Here is a 19,229-nt window from a genome sequence, read left to right as displayed (position 1 = left end):
CCCAGTGATAGAAAGCTATTTAAGACATGATAATGTTGGACAAGTAAAAAATGCTTGAAGAAATGATGATTATCATAGGATAATAGGAGAACTGTGAGAGTTCAGAGAGCTAGATACGAATGGCTCGTGCTTATAGTCCTAGCTCCTTGTGATGCTCAAAGTGGAAAGACCAAAGTTCAAGACCAGCCTGGACAGAGACATTAGCTAGACTCCTTTTCAAACTACAGCTGCTTGCAGTGACAGTCCAGCCGCATAGGAGGCTGACACTAGGACTGAGAAGCTATAGCTGGGACCAGGCCAACCTAAGTAGAAAAATTAATGAAAAACTTTATAGGAAGCTAGACAGGAAGCAATTGCCTGTGGTTCCATTGGTATAGTCTATAGTAAATAGATAATATAGTCTACAGTAACTTAGTATTTGAAAGTAGTGGTAGGAAAAATGCATGAACCTCAAAATTTGACTTTTGTATAATTTGTGTTGCTGGTAATGAAATATAATCTGTATTATTATGACAGATTCTAACATGACCCCCTCATGACTCTCAGTATTTTGCCTATGTAATCTCTTCTTCACTTGAATAGAGGCAGGACTTTTCTTCCATCTTACAGAACCTAATGAAAGGAAAGTCTTTGTACAATTTTGTGAGATAAATTTTTAACCTTTGTCTTGCTACTCTTTTGTCTTTTTTATTTTATTTTTTTGCCTGGCTTGAGCCTGGGCTTGAGCTCAGGGCCTGAGCACTGTCCTTGGACTTTCTCAAGGCTAGAGCTCTACCACTTGAGCCTCAGCACCACTTCGGCTTTTATCTATGTATGTGGTACTGAGAAATTGAGTCCGGGCCTTCGCTCATGCAAGCATTCCACTACTAGGTCAAACTCTAGCATCTTTTTTTTTGGTAGGTAATGGGGCTTGGACTCTGGCCTGGCTGCTGTCCCTGAGCTCTTTAGCTGAAAGCTACCACCCTACCTGTTGAGCCACAACACCACTTCTGCTTTTCTAGCAGTTGACTAGTCTTTAGTACCCAGGTTGGCTTTGAATCGTGATCCTCAGAGCTCAGCCTCCTGCGTAGCTAGAATTACAGCCACTATACCTGGCTATCTTTTGTCTTTTTGGCTTACACATTTTGATGAAACAAGCATCCATATCAGAGAGGTCCAAAAAACAGAGAAATAAGGATGAATTCTAGCCAACAATAAGCAAGGAACCGAGGCACACAGCCCAGCATCCCATAAGAAACTGAATTCTGTCATCAGCCATGTAAACTTAGAACTTGAACGATCCTTAGCATATCCTCTAAATGGAATTCCACCCATGACTGACACCATGATTACAGTTTCATGAGAGATCTTGAAGCAGAGAACCCCACCAACTCATGCCTGGATTTCTGACCACAAAAGCTAGGACATAATAAAATGTATGTTGTTAAAATGAGAAGCTATGCTGTGGTAATTTGTTCTTTAATTTGTTAGACAACAGAAAATATATTCCACAGAAATAATGTTATTGACTTTCTTTACTTTAGTCATCTTGGAAATGTAGCTACAATACCTTGTAGTTTATTATACACTGACATAGATAGAAAAAGAAATGTGCTCGAAATGGGTAATAGTCTACAATAAAAGAAAGCCAGGCATGGTGGCTTACACCTGTAATCCTAGCTATTCAGCTATTCAGGAGGGTGAGATCTGAGGATCTCGGTTCAAAGCCAGCCTGAGCACTAAAGTTCGTGAGACTATAATCTCCAGTTAATTACTAGAAAACCAGAAGTAGCACTGTGACTCAAGGAGTAGGGTGGTAGCCTTGAACTAAAGAGTTCAGGGTCAGCGCCCAGGCCCGGAATGCAAGCCCTACCACCAACAAAAAGAAAAAGAAAAAAAAAAAAAAAAGAATGAAACAGCTAACTTACTTCTGAAGGTTAAGTTCTTCAGGTCAAGACATCCAAAGAGCATAAGAAATTCTGTTAAAATACTACCTAGTCTACTTCAAATCCTTTGCATTTGCTATTCTTCCTTCTGAATCACTTTCCCAAGATATCCATATGGATCATGTCTTTGCTTCATTAAGAGAGGATTCAATATATAAAATAAGTCCTCATTACTCTTTTTTCCAGCTTTATTTTTCTTCATTGCACATTAGTACTTGACATTTAATAAGTGGTCAAAATCACAGTCCAGTTTCTGTTGTTTAAGAAAAAAATCCCAGGGCTGGGAGTTTGGCCTAGTGGTAGAGTGCTTGCCTAGCATGCACGAAGACCGGGGGTTGATTCCTCGGTACCACATACATAGAAAAAAGCTGGAAGTGGTGCTAAGGCTCAAGTGGTAGAGCCTTGAGAAAGTCCAAGGACAGTGGTCAGGCCCTTAGCCCAAGCCCAGGACTGGTAAAAAAAGAAAAAATTACATGTATATACATATATATATATATCACTTGAACATATCTTCATTCTATAATATTGTGTTATTTCTAACATTAATAAAGATTTATTACTATTTTTTATTGCTTTATTATTATCTAATCATGTAATTATTTTACTTGGCAGCTTCTGTGTTTTTGAAACAAGCCTTCGAAGGAGAATACCCCAAATTATTACGCCTTTATAATGACTTATGGAAGCGTCTTCAACATTATAGTCACAATATCCAAGGAAATTTTAATGCAAGTGGAGCTGCTGACCTCTATGTTGACCTACAACACATGGAAGATGACACACAAGACACATTCATTCCAAAAAAGCCAGATTATGAGTATGTTTATTTAGTTTAACCTGTTTATTGTCATTTAAGGAATTTTGGTTTCTATTTTGTTTTTATTTTTCAGTGTAAATTAGAAATTTGGATTACTAGAACCTCTGAATATTTGTAACTATTCCTATTTATTTATATACTTTTAAGAAAAATTTAAGACTTTTTACTGATGAAGGCATACTTCACCATTCTGGTTCTTGGTAGAACCATTTATAGTATAACACTGAATAAGGAAATTAGAAGATAAGAAATTAGTATACTTCATCATTGTTTTTAATTAATGCTTTATTCTATTATATCAGATAATTATATCAGATAACATCATTATTGATAGTTCCCTAGCATAAATATGAAAAAAGGCTCTGAGGACATTAAATCTTTTGCTGGGATAGTTTTTAAGTCCCAATGTTTGGGGGAAAAAATTGCTTATAACTAAAACTACCTTAGAATCCACTTGAATCCACAGATGTGTAACCATAGTTAGGAGTTGACAACTCAATACCAGCTCTGTATACTCAACCCAGTTGAATTTCCAGCATTGAAATGGATTATTTTCAGATTGCTGTTGGGATTCCATAGTAAGCTATTGTCTACAATATTTTTCTTTAAATACTGTAATCATATTTGTTATGGCAAGGCTAAAGCAGTAACAAATTCTTTTTACCTGCCTTATAAAAGGATTGTTGTTTGAAGACAGTCAGAGCACAAAAGCCTATTAGACTGTATACCCAAAATAACTTGCTAAAGGCAAGGCTAGAGGTAAGACACAAACAATAGAATGCTCTATGAGCAAGCAAGTGAAATAAGCAGAAGGCCTTAATTTCAAACCCCAGTATTACAAGGACAAAAAAGACTATTTTTTTTTAATAGGTGGTAAGAGGTCATGATATATTCTGAAGTGGGAAAAACAGCTATAGTGGAAAAAAAAAAGCAGCTACTGTGTTTCATCTGATGAGACTCCTTATCACTCTTTAGAGACTAGGTTTGGTGATGAGTTTGATGAGGAAAGGCAGGGAGAATTCATACTTTATTTAACTGAAAAATCATAAATAAGAAGACCAGACAGAACAAAAAAAATTAAAAAGTGAGCAGACCTCAGAAAATATAAGATACGATTAAGTTCACTGATTCATGTGTAATGTGTGTAACAAGACTACCAGCTGACTAGGAACCAGATTAATGACAAACAAAAATACTTGAAAGAAATAATCGCTGAAAACTTCGAGATTTATTGCATGCCTACTTATAATGTATATATCTAGAATGCTTAATATACTCTGAATTGGATTAATGAAAACAAATCAAATGTTTTTTTTATAAATATCAAAGACAGAGAGCTGTTTCTGTAGATTTTTAGGAGGAAATCCTAAATGTGGCAAAAGGAAAACAGCCCATTACTGAAAGTTAGCTGTAGTAACATTTATAACTGATTTTTCACCAGAAACAAAGGAGGCTAGAATGTGATTATCTAACTCAAAGCTGGACAATTTGGTGCTAGCATATCTGACTTTAAAACATGCTAGAAGTAGCCAGCCGTGTGCAGTGGCTCATGCCTGTAATCCTAGCTACTCTGGAGGCTGAGATCTGAGGATCAAGGTTCAAAGCCAGCCGAGCACATAAGAACCTGAGACTCTTATCTCCATTTAACCCCTAGAAAACGGGAAGTGAGGCTTGGCTCTAGGGTAGAGCAGTAGCCTTGAGCTGTAGAGCTCATGGACAGCACCCAGGCTGAGGTCAAGCCCCATGACCCACACAAAAAAAAAAGATACTGGAAGTTTCATTGTCCCCAGATAGCAATTTAAATCCGCATTAACTAGAGCACCAGTAAGTGTAATTGGGAAATTTTAAAACACATAAGCACTCATTTTCTTCTCTCAGCTGACTTTAAAACAATTGTATAAAACATACTCAGAAGAGATAATGGCGCTGAGACAATAGGAACCCAGCCTACCTCTCTCCCACAAAAAGAGAGAATCAGGGAATCCCACGAGCAAACTACCTTAAGAAATCTACAACTACAAATTCAAGAAATATCATGTAACCCTTTCATTAATTACAATAAAAAAATAAATAATAAAAAAACTAAAAAAAAAAAAGAAGCAATGGAGAAGTACACAAACGGGAAAAGAAATCCAGATAAAGCTTATATCCCTCGTTCTCAAAGAATCTGAAACGCAAGGACCCCTCCCCCACCCCTCGCTTCTGGCTCCAAGCCACGAAAGCTGCAACAGAGGCCCCGGGTTCAGGAAGCCCAGAACTCCCGCAATGCCAGCAAGCGGCGGAATCCAGATGCAGAAACCCACACAGACTGGGGCGCGGACAGCACAGAAGGCAACAGAGATCAGAGGGGAAGGGAACTACCCTCCAACACCGCGGAGCAGCTCACAGCCAAACGCCAAGGAGTAGGTAGTCCAGGGGGTTCCCCAAACCCATCCGGAAAGCAGAACTGGCGGCGAGCTACAGAACTTAACCCAGACCTCTGCCTAAGAAAGACTGGCAAGTGCAGGGGGGCAAGGAATTAAAAATCATGTCCCTTCCCCCAACAGCCCTCTTCCCCAGGCCGTTGACTGGAGACTGACAAACGGATGGGCGCTAAGACCCAGCACCCCACCAAAGGGGGCGGGGGTGTCCATGCTCCCACCTGCCCAACAGCCTCCTCTCCCAAGCCACTGAACCTGGAGACTGAAGGGCGCTGAGACCATGCCTTCCAACAGCGAAGGTGCGCGGGAGTCTGGGAGCCAGCATCTGACTGACCCAAACCTGAGCCCTGAGCTTGGCTGCCCTCCTGCTGGGAGTCTCCAGCAAGACCGCACCAAGGGGCCCCAACAGAGTCACAGACAAACTCTCTGCCAAAGCAGTAGAAACACAGCAGGGAACTGAAGGGCAGACCAGCGGGGGGCCAAGCTCACCTTCTGAGAATCAGAAAGGCGTGGCTCCGCCCTTGGAGCGCACTTCCTCAACTGGACCATGCCCTGGGAATGGGGCAGAAACCAGTCAAGCTAGTTTAGCTGAGAGCACTCAAAAACCCCCAAATCCCAGGCCCTCAGATGGGACCCGCCCCCAGAAACAGGGCAGGAAAACTTGACATCTGCTGGGCTAGCTGAGACCGAAGTACACAACTCCATCCTACGGCCCACTGTGGGGCCACTGGTTGGGCCAAGAGCTAGCCGGGAAGCAGCACACAGCCTCTAGGAACAGGCTAAACACCTGCAAAAACTGCAAACTCTAACCTAGTCAGCAGTGGAACCAATTTGGCTGAGAATAACAGGTATACACAGATTCCCAGAACCACCAGTCCCAAGCCACATAAAGACCGCCACCTACCGACTACAGAGTGAACCTCGATGCCTCGGAAAGCAAAAAGACGAATTACGACATCTATAAATAATCAAAGTTGGGCTGGGAGTTTGGCCTAGTGGTTAAAGTGCTTGCCTGGCATGCACAAAGACCCGAGTTCTATTCTTTGGTACCACATACATACAAAAAAGCCAGAAGTGGTGCTGAAGCTCAAGTGGTAGAGCTCTAGCCTTGAGAAAGACCAAGGACAGTGCTCAGGCCGTGAGCTCAAGCCCAGGACTGGAAAAAAAAAATTAAATAAATAAAATAAAATTCATGTTCTTTAAAAAAAAAAATAATAATCAAAGTCCCACATAAAGCCTAAAAGGAAACAAGAGTGAAGGGATGAGAGAGATGTCACCACCCCAAGAAATGACACCTGAAGAGACATGAAATATGACTGTATTCAAGGAGATGATTTTGGATATGACTAATGAAATTAAAGCAGAATTCCAAAAACAAAAGCAGGAAATTTCCAAGGAGCTCCCCGAATTCAAAAGAGAAGTGGAAGAAAAGATTAATAGCCTCTCAACAGACATGATCTGCTCAGTGTTCACAATTCAAGCAAAAATGGAGGCAGTAAGCAGCAGATTGACTGAGATGTAGAACAGGACATCAGGAAGGGAAGATAAAACACAAGAGCTGGAATAGAGAATCATCAGCCTGGAAAGATCAGAATTCACTAGAGGGAACTCCAGGACCTGTCAGATGCAACCAAGAAATCTAATCTTCAGATAACAGGGACTGATGAAGGGGCAGAGTTCCATGATAAAGGAATACAACCCTTATTCACCAAAATCATAGCTGAGAACTTCCCCAACCTCAAAAGGGAAAATACATTATTGAAGGTTTCAGGACTCCGAATAGGAAAGATACTAGAAAGAACTCGTCTAGACACATCATAGTACAGACACTAGACCCGAATACCCAGGAGCTGATCTTAAATACTGCAAAAACAAAAAAAAGAGCTATACTTCAATGGGGAAAAAATTAAAATAACTGCAGACCTCTCTATGCAAACCCTAAATGCAAGAAAAGCTTGGAAAAACATCATTCATACCCTGAATACTTAACAACTGCCAACCCAGAGTGATTTATCCAGCAAAACTAGCTTTTGCATTTGAGGGTGAAATAAGAATATATCATTCGAAAGAGAAGCTGTATGAATACATGGACACCAAAACAGCATTACAAAAAATACTAAATAATCAAGAACATTGCAGAACAGCTAAAACCACTATCAAGAAGCAATTACCTATAAATCATTAAACACAAAAGGGGGAAAAAATAGAGAAACTCAGAAGTAAAGTTAAATAATGACAAAGGACACTGACCACTTTTCCATAATTTCCCTAAATGTGAACAGGCTGAACAATCCAATCAAAAGACACAAAGCAGCAGATTGGATTAAGAAACAATACCCATCCATGTGTTGCTTCCAAGAGACCCACCTCATTGCCAAAGACAGAAACAAGCTCCAGGTGAAAGGATGGAAACGAATTTTCCACTCCAGTGCACCATGCAAAAAAGCAGGAGTTGCAATCTTAAACTCCGACAAAATTAACTTCTCAGTAAAATCAGTACATAAAGATAAAGAAGGCCACTACATATTAGTAAAGGGCACAATCCATACCCACAATATTACAATTATAAACATTTAGTCCCCCAACATCGAGCACCCAAATTCTTCAAGCAGACTCTCTTAGAATTACAGAACAAGATAGACTCAAACACAATCATAGTGGGAGACTTCAACACGCCACTCTCACCAAATGACAGGTCAACTCAACAAAAGTTAAGCAAAGACACCATCAACATAAACAACACCATAGCCAGCTGGGCTTAACAGATATACAGAATCTCCCATCCAAAGGCGAAACTTTATACATTTTTCTCAACAGCACATGGAACACACTCCAAAATACATTATATAATAGTTCATACAGAAAACTTAAGCAGATGCAAGATGACTGATATAATCCCATGCATTCTATCTGATCACAGTGGAGTCAGACTATTTCTGAACAATGCAGTAAAAGTTAAAAAATATTCAAACACTTGGAAGCTGAACAACACACTTCTGAATAACTCCTGGATGTCAGATCTGATAAAAGAAGAAATTCAAAACTTTCTTGACTGTAATGACAATCAAGAGACTTCATAAAGAAACTTAAGGGACACAGCAAAGGCAGTTCTAAGGAGCAAATTTATTGCACTAGGAGTTCATGCCGGGGCCAACCGGCAGCAAACCAGGGTTCGCAGATTGGGATTCCTGAAATAGGGGGCAAGGACTAGGAAAAAATAGAAGAGAGACAAACAGATGGGGTTCAGGAGGGCTACAGCCCAAATCAGGAGCCACAGCTTAAGAAGCCTGTAGCCCAAGACCATAGCCCAGTTTATTTCCAGTTCTCAATCTTAAATACACATCTTTAAACTAGGGAACTGCCAGGGGCTACATTCGTACAAACAGTATCAAGTCTGAAATAGGTTGAATGAGAAGCTATCAAGTCCCAAACAGGTTAAATGAGAAGCTATTGACACAGCCCAAAATCATGATAAGAGCTTACTTCCTTGTGTACTCAATTGTGCGGGTCCAAGGTCACTGACCCCACAGTCAGTCCCCAACAAGTTCATATTAAAAAGACAGAAGAAGAGCATGTAAAAAACCTAAAAAAAGAAATTGAAACATCTAGAGAGCAAGAAAAAGTTAATTCTAAAACAACTAGAAGGACAGAAATAACAAAAATAAAATCAGAAATATCAGAGATTGAAATAAGATCCACTATACACAAAATTAATAAATCAAAAGGTTGGTTCTTTGAAAGAGTCAACAAAATAGACAGACCCCTTACAAGATTAATCCAAAAAAGGAGAGGGGGACTCAAATAAACAAGATTAGGGACCCCACAGGAACAATCACAACCGATATCCAAGAAATTCAGTCCATTATAAATAAGTACTACCAGGGCCTATATTCAAAGAAACAAGAAAATCTAGTAAAAATGGATGATTTCTTAAATAAATATAGGCTGCCCACATTGAACAGTGAAGAGCTAAACAAATTGAACAATCCAATTTCATACAATGAAACTGTGGAAGCAATCAGGGAAATGCCAACCAAAAAGAGCCCAGGTCCAGATGGTTTCTAAAAGATGTTTAAAGATGAAGTAACACCTATACTCTTGAAACTCTCCCGAGAAATAGAAGCAGAAGCAGCAACACCAAACTCATTTTATGAAGCTAATATTACTCTCATCCCCAAACCAGGGAAAGACCCAACAAAAAAAGAAAACTACAGACCTATCTCTCTGATGAACACAAACACAAAACTCCTCAATAAAATTCTAGCCAGTAGAATCCAGAAACAAATTTAAAAAAATTGTACACTATGATCAAATAGGCTCCATTCCACATATGCAAGGCTGGTTTAACATTCGCAAATCAATCAATGTAATACATTACATCAATAGAGCTAAGGATAAGAATCATATGATAATTTCTCTGGATGCAGAGAAGGCATTTGACAAAATACAACATCTATTCATGTTGAAAGCACTAGAAAAAATAGGAATAAGAGGTACATTCCTTAAAATAATTAAAGCCATATATGACAAACCTACAGCCAGTCTTATACTAAATGGTGAAAGACTGGAACCATTTACCTTAAAATCAGGAACTAGACGTAGATGCCCACTCTCTCCTCTTCTCTTCAATATAGTGCTGGAACCATTAGCCAGAGCAGTAAGGCAAGAAAAGGACACCAAAGGGATCCACATACGGAAAGAAGCTAAACTATTCCTATTTGCAGATGACATGATCCTCTACTTGAGTGACCCAGTAAGCTCCACTCCCAAACTCCTAGAATTAATAAACCACTTTAGCAAATTGGCAGGATACAAAATTAACCTTCAGAAGTAAGTAGTCTTCTTGTACACCAACAATACACAAACAGAAGGCCTAATGAAGAAAATATTCCCATTCAAAATAGCCCCCCAAAGAATAAAATATTTAGGAATTAACCAAAGATGTAAAGGAATTATTTAATGAAAACTACAAAAGCCTAACAAAAGAAATTAAAGAGGAAACTAGGAAATGGAAAGACATCCCATGCTCATGTTTAGAGAGAACCAACATAGTGAAAATGGCTATATTGCCAAAATTGATATACAAATTCAATGCAATCCCCATCAAAATCCCAAAGACATTCTTTACTGAAATAGAAGATACACTCCAAAGCTTCATATGGAGCAAGAAAAGACCTAGAATAGCCCAAACAATTCTAGGCAAAAAGAGCAATGCAGGTGGTATTACAATACCAGACTTCAAACTCTACTATAGAGTCATAATAACAAAAACAGCATGGTATTGGCACAAAAACAGACCATAAGATCAATGGAACAGAATAGAAGATCCGGAAATAGAACCACACACCTATAGTCAACTTATATTTGACAAAGGAGCCAAAGATATACAGTGGGACAAACACAGTCTATTCAGTTATTGGTGCTGGCAAAACTGGGCAGCCACATACAGAAACTAAAAATTGACCTTAGCTTTTAGCCATGCACAACCATTAACTCAAAGTGGATCAAAGACCTCAATGTGAGACCAGAAACCATGAAACTGCTACATGATAGAGTAGGAGAGACACTGGAACTTATAGGCACAGGTAAGATTCCTGAACAGAATCCCAGGGTCACAACAGATTGGAGAGAGACTCAATAAATGGGACTACCTAAAAATAAAAAGTTTCTGCACAGATAAAAGTATAGCCACAAAAGTAGAGAGACAGCCAACCAACTGGGAAAAGATACTAACCAATAATACATCTGACAAATGCTTAATATCCAGTATTTACAGGGAACTCAAGAAACTAATCCTCTCCCCCCCCACCGCCAAACCCAACAAACCATTTACTAAATGGGCAAGGGAAGTAAAGAGAAACTTACCAAAAGAAGAGATTAAAATGGCAGAAAAGCATATGAGAAAATGTTCATCATCCATGGTCATAAAGGAAATGCAAATAAAAGCAACCCTAAGATACCACCTTACCCCAACAAGAATGGCCAAGATTTTGAACTCAGACAATGACAGATGGTGGTGGGGTTGTGGAGTAAAAGGAACCCTACTACACCGCTGGTGGGATTGTAAACTAGTTCAGCCACTCTGGAAAGCAATGTGGAGGTTTCTTAAAGAACTGAAAATTGACCTTCCCTACCATCCTGTCATACCACTTCTGGGAATCTACCCTGAACATCATAACCCAAGATATGATAAGGACATCTGCTCAGCTATGTTTATCTCCACACTATTCACAATAGCCAGGTGATGGAAACAATCCAGATGCCCTACAGTAGATGAATGCATACAGAAAATGTGGTATGTATGTGTGTGTATATATATATATATATATATATATACACACACACACACACACACACACACACACACACACACACAATAGAATTCTACATAGCCAACAGACAAGGTAAACTAATGGCATTTGCAGGGAAGTGGATGAATCGAGAGCAAATCATGTTGAGTGAGACAAGTCAAGACCAAAGGAACAAAAGGCACATGGTATCCTTAATGTGTGGCTATTTAATAAAATAAATACCAAATTTTACCACAAGTTTTTTCTTGAAGTTAAAGCAATAGCATAAAAGAAAAACAATCCACACTCAGGAATTGTAAACCATAATTTTAAAAATGTCAATAATTATCATTATTTATAAATGAGGTAAATCCCTGTCAAGATCTCTACTAACTTTTTTGTATAAATTAACAATTAATTATCAAATTCATAAGAAATTTCAAGTGACTTAGATTACTAAAACAAAACAAAGCAAAAAATCTTCATAAAGCAGATTCACAATTTCAGTTTTAATGCATACATCAAAGCAATTAGAAGATGCTTTGTGTATTAGGGGTTTTGTTGTTATGACAATTACTTTAGAGAAGCAATTTAAAAGAGGAAAGGTTTATTTTGGCTTATGATTGCTGAGGTTTCAGTTGGATTCCTTTGTCTGGGCCTATGGCAAGGCAAGACTATCTTGGAAGCAGAACAGGGTGGAGGAATCTTCAGTTTAGATGGCTAGGAAGCAGAGGAGAGAAGTAACAAGAAGCTTTTGGGGGAAAGCCCCCAATGCTCTATTATTCCAGCTAGGTCTCACCTCTTACCTTCTGCAACTTCCCATAAATGCCATCATTGTATCTATCAAAGAATGCAGTGCTAAGATCAGAGGCCTCATGATCTAATTACTTCACAGAAGCAGCTGGCTGGAATTAAGCCCCTAGACCATGAATCTTTGAGGCATATTTTATATTCAAACAATAACAGTTTGTTGCTGTCACAAAAATATAAACAGGATTGAGAACACTAAAAGTTATGGTAAGCTGATTTTTGAAAGGAGAGTACAAATCCTCAGCCTAGTTTTAATTATGTTCTATGTGCCAATGATTATATATAGAGATTCCATTCTTGAATACTTGTTTGTTAAATACATTTGAAATATGATGTAAAAATAATCAATGTTAATACATTCTTTAATAAAAGAATGTGTGCATGCCAGTCCTGGTCATAAACTCAGAGCCTCAAGCTGTGTATGAGCATTTTTGCTCAAGGTTAGTGCTCTCCACTTGAGCCATAGCTCCACTTCTTGATTTGTGGTAGTTAATCAGAGGTTAAAGTCTCATGGACTTTGCTGTTGGGGCTGGCTCAGTCTTCAGATTTCATCTTATGAGTAGCTGGGGTAATTGGTATGAGCCACTAGCACTTGGCAAAAATAATCTTTTTGATTATATGATGCTTAGACAACCAACAACCACATCTGAAAAATGAAGTTGGATCTTTACCTGACACCATGTGCAAAAATTAACTCAAAATAGATTTTCAAAAATTGAACTGTAATAATAAGTATATAATAAATAAAATATATAAATATAATAATGATGATGAAATAAATAATAAATTATATAACTATTGAGGACAACATATAGGCACATCTTTATGACTTAGGACTTGATATAGGAGACATCTAAGGATGTGACTATCAGAAGCTTTTGTAACAAAAGATAAAATGAATGTTAGACTTCATCAAAACTAAAAACTTTAGAGGTTGAAGCTTGTTCAAGAGGTAGAGTATTTGGCTAATAAGTGTAAAATCCTGAAGTCGAGGGGCTGGGAATTTGGCCTAGTGGTTAAAGTGCTTGCCTAGCATGCACGAAGACCCGGGTTCGATTCCTCGGTACCACATATAGAAAAAAGCCGGAAGTGGTGCTGAGGCTCAAGTGGTAGAGCTCTAGCCTTGAGAAAGTCCAAGGACAGTGTGCTCAGGCCCTGAGCTCAAGCCCAGGACTGGCAAAAAAAAAAAAAAAAAAAAAAAAAAAAAAAAAAAAATCCTGAAGTCGAGCCTCAGTGCCACCAAAAAATAAAGGTGGAAAAAAAATTTCAGTGCAGGGCTGGGAGTTTGGCCTAGTGATAGAGTGTTTGCCTAGCATGCAAGAATACCTGGGTTTGATTCCTTGATACCACATACTTAGAAAATAAAAGCTGGAAGTGGTGCTGTAACTCTAGTGGTAGAACCCTAGCCATGAGAAAAAAACTCAAGGACAGCACTCAGGCCCTGATCTCAGACCCAGGACTGGCAAAAAAAAAAAAAAAAAATTCTGTGCATCAGATGGTACCATTAATTAAGGTAGAAAATATTTGTGCATATATATGTCAATGGACTTGTTTCTGAAGTATGTGAAAAACTCTTCCAATTCAACTGTTAAAAGACAGATTATTCAAATAAAGATAGACAAACCATCAGGAGAATAATATTTTGAGACAACATAGATAGATAATAAGTAAGTACATGAAAACACACTCAGCATTATAGCTGGAGGTTTTAGGAAAAGCCCTGGCTCTGGGAGTCCTATCTAACCTAGGCTTGACCATTTATTCCAACATACCAATTAGAGTAGAATATGAGTAAATGGCTGAAAAAGAGATTTCACTGAACACAGTCATAAAGTATATATGCTATAGCCATAAATGTAATATTGTTTGTCTATAAAAGGGAATAAGGTACCAATTCATGCTTCAGTGAATTATCAGTTGCACATATGAACTTTGAAAATATGTTAAGTGACAAACAGCTAGTCATTAGAGCCATATCTTCATCCTCTCCACACTGCCCCCATACACTGTAATCCTATTCATGTGAAAATCTACAGTAATGAAATCTACAGAAACAATGTAAATGAGTGGACGCTTAAGGCTGGGCATGGAGTATGTATGTCATATGTTTGGTCTTTTTGTTTTTGTAGTACTAGGATTTGAACTGAGAGTTTCACGTTTGTTAAGCAAATACTCTGCTACTTAAATTACTCCTCTACCAATCCCTTTTTGCATAGGTTATGCTCAAAGTAGGGTTTCTCTGCCTGGACAGCAATCTCCTTTGCTTCTCTTTATCTTTGGAATGTCCTACATACACCACCACACCAAGCTACTGTGTTTCCCCTTGTTGCTTGGGTTGACAGATGAGCACCAGTGCATACAGCTAGTTTTTGAGATAGAGCATCAGAAGTGATTATGTTTGGGTTATCGGGAACCATGACTCCCTAACCTTTACGTTGCAAATAGCTAGGATTATAGGCTTGAGCCATTGCTCGCTCCCCCCCCCCCAAATATAAGTGTCTTTCAAAGTTTTGATTTAAAAAAGGAATAAGGCTTCTTCTGTAGTCAAAACAATTTTAAAAAGTCAGAGACTAGGGGCTCCGGACTGTCCCGGGCCCCAGCGGCTGGGCCTCTGCTGCCGGCGGGCCTCCTGGTGTGGGGAGGATGCCGCGCGGATCCGGGAGGCGGCCATGGTGAGAATGAGGCAGGGAGGAGAGCAATTCCACATGCCAAATTAAACTAAGAAGTCAAGATTTTCTCGTGCTGTAAGTAAATCCATGGGCTCAGCAAGGAGTCTGTGACCTTTGATGATGTGTTTGCTGCTGGACTCTGCCCAGCAGCAGTTGTACAGAGATGTGATGGTGGATACTTTCAGGAACCTGGCCTCCATACAAAAAGAACGGGAAGACCAGGCAGTTGAAGAAGTGTGCAAAAAGTTCCCAGAGATGACCAAGAGTTCAGGATTGATGGAAACAGGCCCTGAACTAGCAGCTCACACCTGTAATCCTCAGTGCTCAGGAAGCTGAGATCTAAGGCTCATGATCTGAAGCCAGACCAGCCAGTTAAGTGCATGAGGCTCTTATTTCCAATAAACTCCAAAAAGCTGGGAATGGCAATGTGGCCCAAATGGTAGAACATTAGCCTTGAACAAAGCATGCTCAACGACAGTGCCCAGGCCTTGAGTTCAAGTCCCAGGACTGGCAAAATAAAAAGAAGATCTTCAAGGTGGAGAAGTGTTTGGTGGTACTCTAGATTCTGTTATGAACATTGAAACCCCTGCTGGAGTGGAAGCGAGTGTCTTTAACATCTTCCTCAGGCATTCATCCTTGAGCATGGCCTTCGGAACTTACACTGACTCCAAACTCTATGAGTATGGGGAACTTGAAGAGAAGCCATGTAAATGCCCCATGTGCGGGAGAGCCTGCAGCAATGCCCAGTGCTTTCAGAATGCCAGAACCCACCAGTGTGAACAGTGTGGGAATGTCTTCAGTCACCCCACTTCCCGCAGGACACACCGACGCACTCACGCAGGAGAGAAGCTGTACGTGTGTCAGCAGTGTGGGAAAGCTTTTAGTTCTTCCAGTTAAATTAAAATACATGAGAGGACGCACAGTGGGGAGAAGCCTTACGTGTGTAGCTTCTGTGGGAAGGCCTTTCGGCAGTCCAGTCACAGCATCCGGCATGAGAGGACTCACACTGGAGAGAAGCCCTGTGTGTGTGAGCAGTGTGGGAAAACCTTCTATTCTTTTTTTTTTTTTCTTGCCAGTCCTGGGTTTGAGCTCAGGGCCTGAGCACTGTCCTTGGACTTTCTCAAGGCTAGAGCTCTACCACTTGAGCCTCAGTACCACTTCCGGCTTTTTTCTATGTATGTGGTACTGAGGAATCGAACCCAGGTCTTCATGCATGCTAGGCAAGCACTTTAACCACTAGGCCAAACTCCCGGCCCCCAAAACCTTCTATTCTTTGAGTGATGTTCGAAAGCATGAATGGATTCACAGTGGTGAGAAACCCTTTCTGTGTAAGGAATGTGGCAAAGCCTTTAGTGATTCAAGCTCCTTGCACAAACATAAAATAACTCACACTGAAGAGAAGCCCTATGTATGTAGACAGTGTGGAAAAGCCTTCAGGTCCTGTGGTTACATGACCATCCATGAGAGGACCCACAGTAGAGGAAAACCTTATGTCTGTAACCAGTATGGGAAAGCGTTGGGCAGTCCAGTCACTGTCTCATCCATGAGAGAACTCACACTGGAGAGAAGCCTTATGTGTGTAAGCAGTGTGGGAAAGCCTTCTTTACCCTGAGTGGTCGACGGATACATGAACGAACTCACAGTGAAAAGAAACCTTTCCTCTGTAACGAATGTGGAGAAGCCTTCAGTGACTCTAGTTCCTTACACACACATGAAATAACACACTGGGGAGAAGCTTTGTGTATGTGAGCAATGTGGGAAAGACTTTGATGTTCAAAAACATGAATTTGGGAGCTAAGAGTGTAGCCTAGTGGTAGAGTGCTTGCCTGGCGTGTATGAAGCCCTGGGTTTTAATTCCTCAATACCATGTAAAGGAAGTCATTAAATAAAAAGGCATTGTGAATGAACTCACAATGAGAGAACCCATTTTATGTAATAAATATGGGAAAAATTCCAGTGATCCTATTTCTTGCCAAAAATAAACTGGACAGTTATGGTCTGGTGCTTAGACAGATAAGTAAACCACTCTAAAAGTATAATTTCAGGTCAGGCTTCAGGTCTACACATGTTTATTAGAAGTAGCTACTTTTTAATATCTGGACAGCTTAAGGATAAGAAGTAGATACCATGATGCTGATAGAGACCATATTCAAACTTTTGAAAAGAAAGTGGAACTTAAACAATCAAGATATTTAGAACTCCCATGGATAAATAGCAAAAGACCTGTAGGTCTTACAGAAAATAGTGAGAGGAAAGAGTTAAGAAACTAATCACAATGCAGCCAGAGTGAGCTTGTTGAAATAAAATCTACCACTCTCATGGATATGAAGACTTGTTTTTCCCTTGTGTGACATCTTGTACTTCTTTTCTGTTCCTTACTTTCTGTACCCCTCTGACCGTTTGGCAAGCATAACCACATATAGAGTTTTCTCAGGGCCTTTACACTTTCTGTTCTCTTCTCAGAGAAAATTCTTTCCCTGAAAATTTGTGTAACTTGTTCACTCTTTTGCTTTAGATCTTTTCAATAAGGTGTTCCTCCCTTTGTATCTAAAATCAAATGGAAAACTCAGTTTTCTGTTTTGTTTTTCTTTCATGCTTACTGCCATTATATTCCATATTGAACTTATTAAACTTACTTGTTTTATGTATATCTCTTTTGTTAGCATGTAAATTTTCCAAGGTTGTGGAACTTTTAGAAACTGAGTTTACAGCTTAGTTTCCTTCATCTAGGAAATACTTGGTAGATTGTAGAGATTAATAATATTGTGGGAAGAAAACTAATAAAAGGTGAGGCTATATGAAAAGTTGTCTTTAAACTTAAGAATCTTAGAGGTGGAGCACTTCAAAATGACTGGCTCAGTTTTGGAAATTCCATACCAACTAAAGTTAATTATAAATGTAGACTTGCAACACAGGACAGGATTTTGAAAAGTGTGTTTTGACGTTGTATTTGCTAAGGATCCATGTAGCAAATTAGAGACGTGTTAGTGCTTAATTCAAGGCCAAAATTCTGCACAAGTAAGAGAAGGCTACTTAAAGTTAGAAGATGACAGAAATGGACATAGAAATGTCATGTAAAGATGTGGGATGGGAGGGCTGAGAGTTTTACCTAGTGGTAGAATTCTTGCCCAGCATGCATAAAAACCCGGATTCGATTCCTCAATACCATATATATAGAAAAAGGCAGAAGTGATGCTGTGACTCAAGTGGTAGAGCTCTAGCCTTGAGAAAGCCCAAGGACAGCCAAGGACCTGAGTTCAAGCCAGGACTGGCAAAAAACAAAACAGGCTGGGCTCTGTGGCTCACGCTTGTAATACTAGCTACTCAGGAGGCTGAGATCTGAGGATTGAGGTTCAAAACCAGCCCAGGCACAAAAGGACCTGAGAATCTTATCTCCAATTAACCTCTAGAGAAAAACAGGAAGTGGGGCTTGGCTGAAGGGCTCAGGGACAACACCCAGGCCCAGGGGTTGGGTGGTAGCCTTGATCTGAAGAGCTCAGGTACTGCACCCAGGTGGAGTTCAAACCCCATGACCCACCAAAAAAAAAAAAAAGAAAGAAACCAGATGTGGGATGGACTTCTATACAGACTGCCATAGGCTGAATTACATACTACTTTCTCTCTGCCCACATATGGTCTTTATATTTTCATCTATTATAGAAATTATCATGGTTTTCACTTTACCTGCCCCACCTCCCCACCCCCACTCTTAAATATCACTCTTAAGTCTGTCTTCCCAGTGCTTATCAAGTGCCTGGTGCATTGTACTCTTGGTAAATATGTGTTGAGTGAAACACTTATTGAATGAGAATGTATTGAGATAACTATGGAATTAGGATATGGAAACCAAGAGCCTTTTGACCTCTAGGCTTGTCAGATGACCTGAAGGTAGAGGGAGAAGGAGAGAAAGAGGGAGAGAGAAAGAATAAGCCAGGTTTCATATATGCACAAAGAACAGCCCAGATATTGTCAAGGTTAACATATAATGTGGAGAATTTGTTTTTTAGAAAAAAAATCAGTAGAAGGCTTGAGAGATTGTAAACAGGAAAGGTGAAAAAAAGATACAGAATTAATTACAGGAGTAAGGAAGTATATGGGAATAAATGGCTATAGACATAATTATCAAGGAAATATTCAGATCTAGGCATTTGACAGCTAAATAAGGAATTGCATAGATTGAAAATGTAGGAAGGGTAAGAAGGAAAGAAGTGTTTCAAGGGTTAGGTTTTATTTAGTAGAATATTATAAAACTTGGAACTCCAGTTGAGAGCATTTATGTGAATGTAGGAGTTTCACCA

General features: G+C 39.5%; 1 protein-coding gene across 2 annotated transcripts in view; it reads left to right on the top strand.

The window, feature by feature from the left end:
• The window catches only part of Cog5 (component of oligomeric golgi complex 5), a 203,524-nt gene that overhangs the window by 133,446 nt on the left and 50,849 nt on the right, over positions 1–19,229 (top strand). For both annotated transcript variants that reach the window (XM_090332986.1, XM_090332987.1), the window contains exon 12: positions 2,538–2,742. In XM_090332986.1, the coding sequence (XP_090189112.1) occupies positions 2,538–2,742 (205 nt within the window). The remainder of the gene's footprint in view (positions 1–2,537; positions 2,743–19,229) is intronic.

This window comes from Megascapheus bottae, chromosome 5, assembly GCF_031878675.1.
Source record: "Megascapheus bottae isolate mThoBot1 chromosome 5, mThoBot2.hap1, whole genome shotgun sequence".
Classification (NCBI taxonomy): Eukaryota; Metazoa; Chordata; class Mammalia; order Rodentia; family Geomyidae; genus Megascapheus; species Megascapheus bottae.
This window is presented reverse-complemented; position numbering and strand designations above follow the sequence as displayed.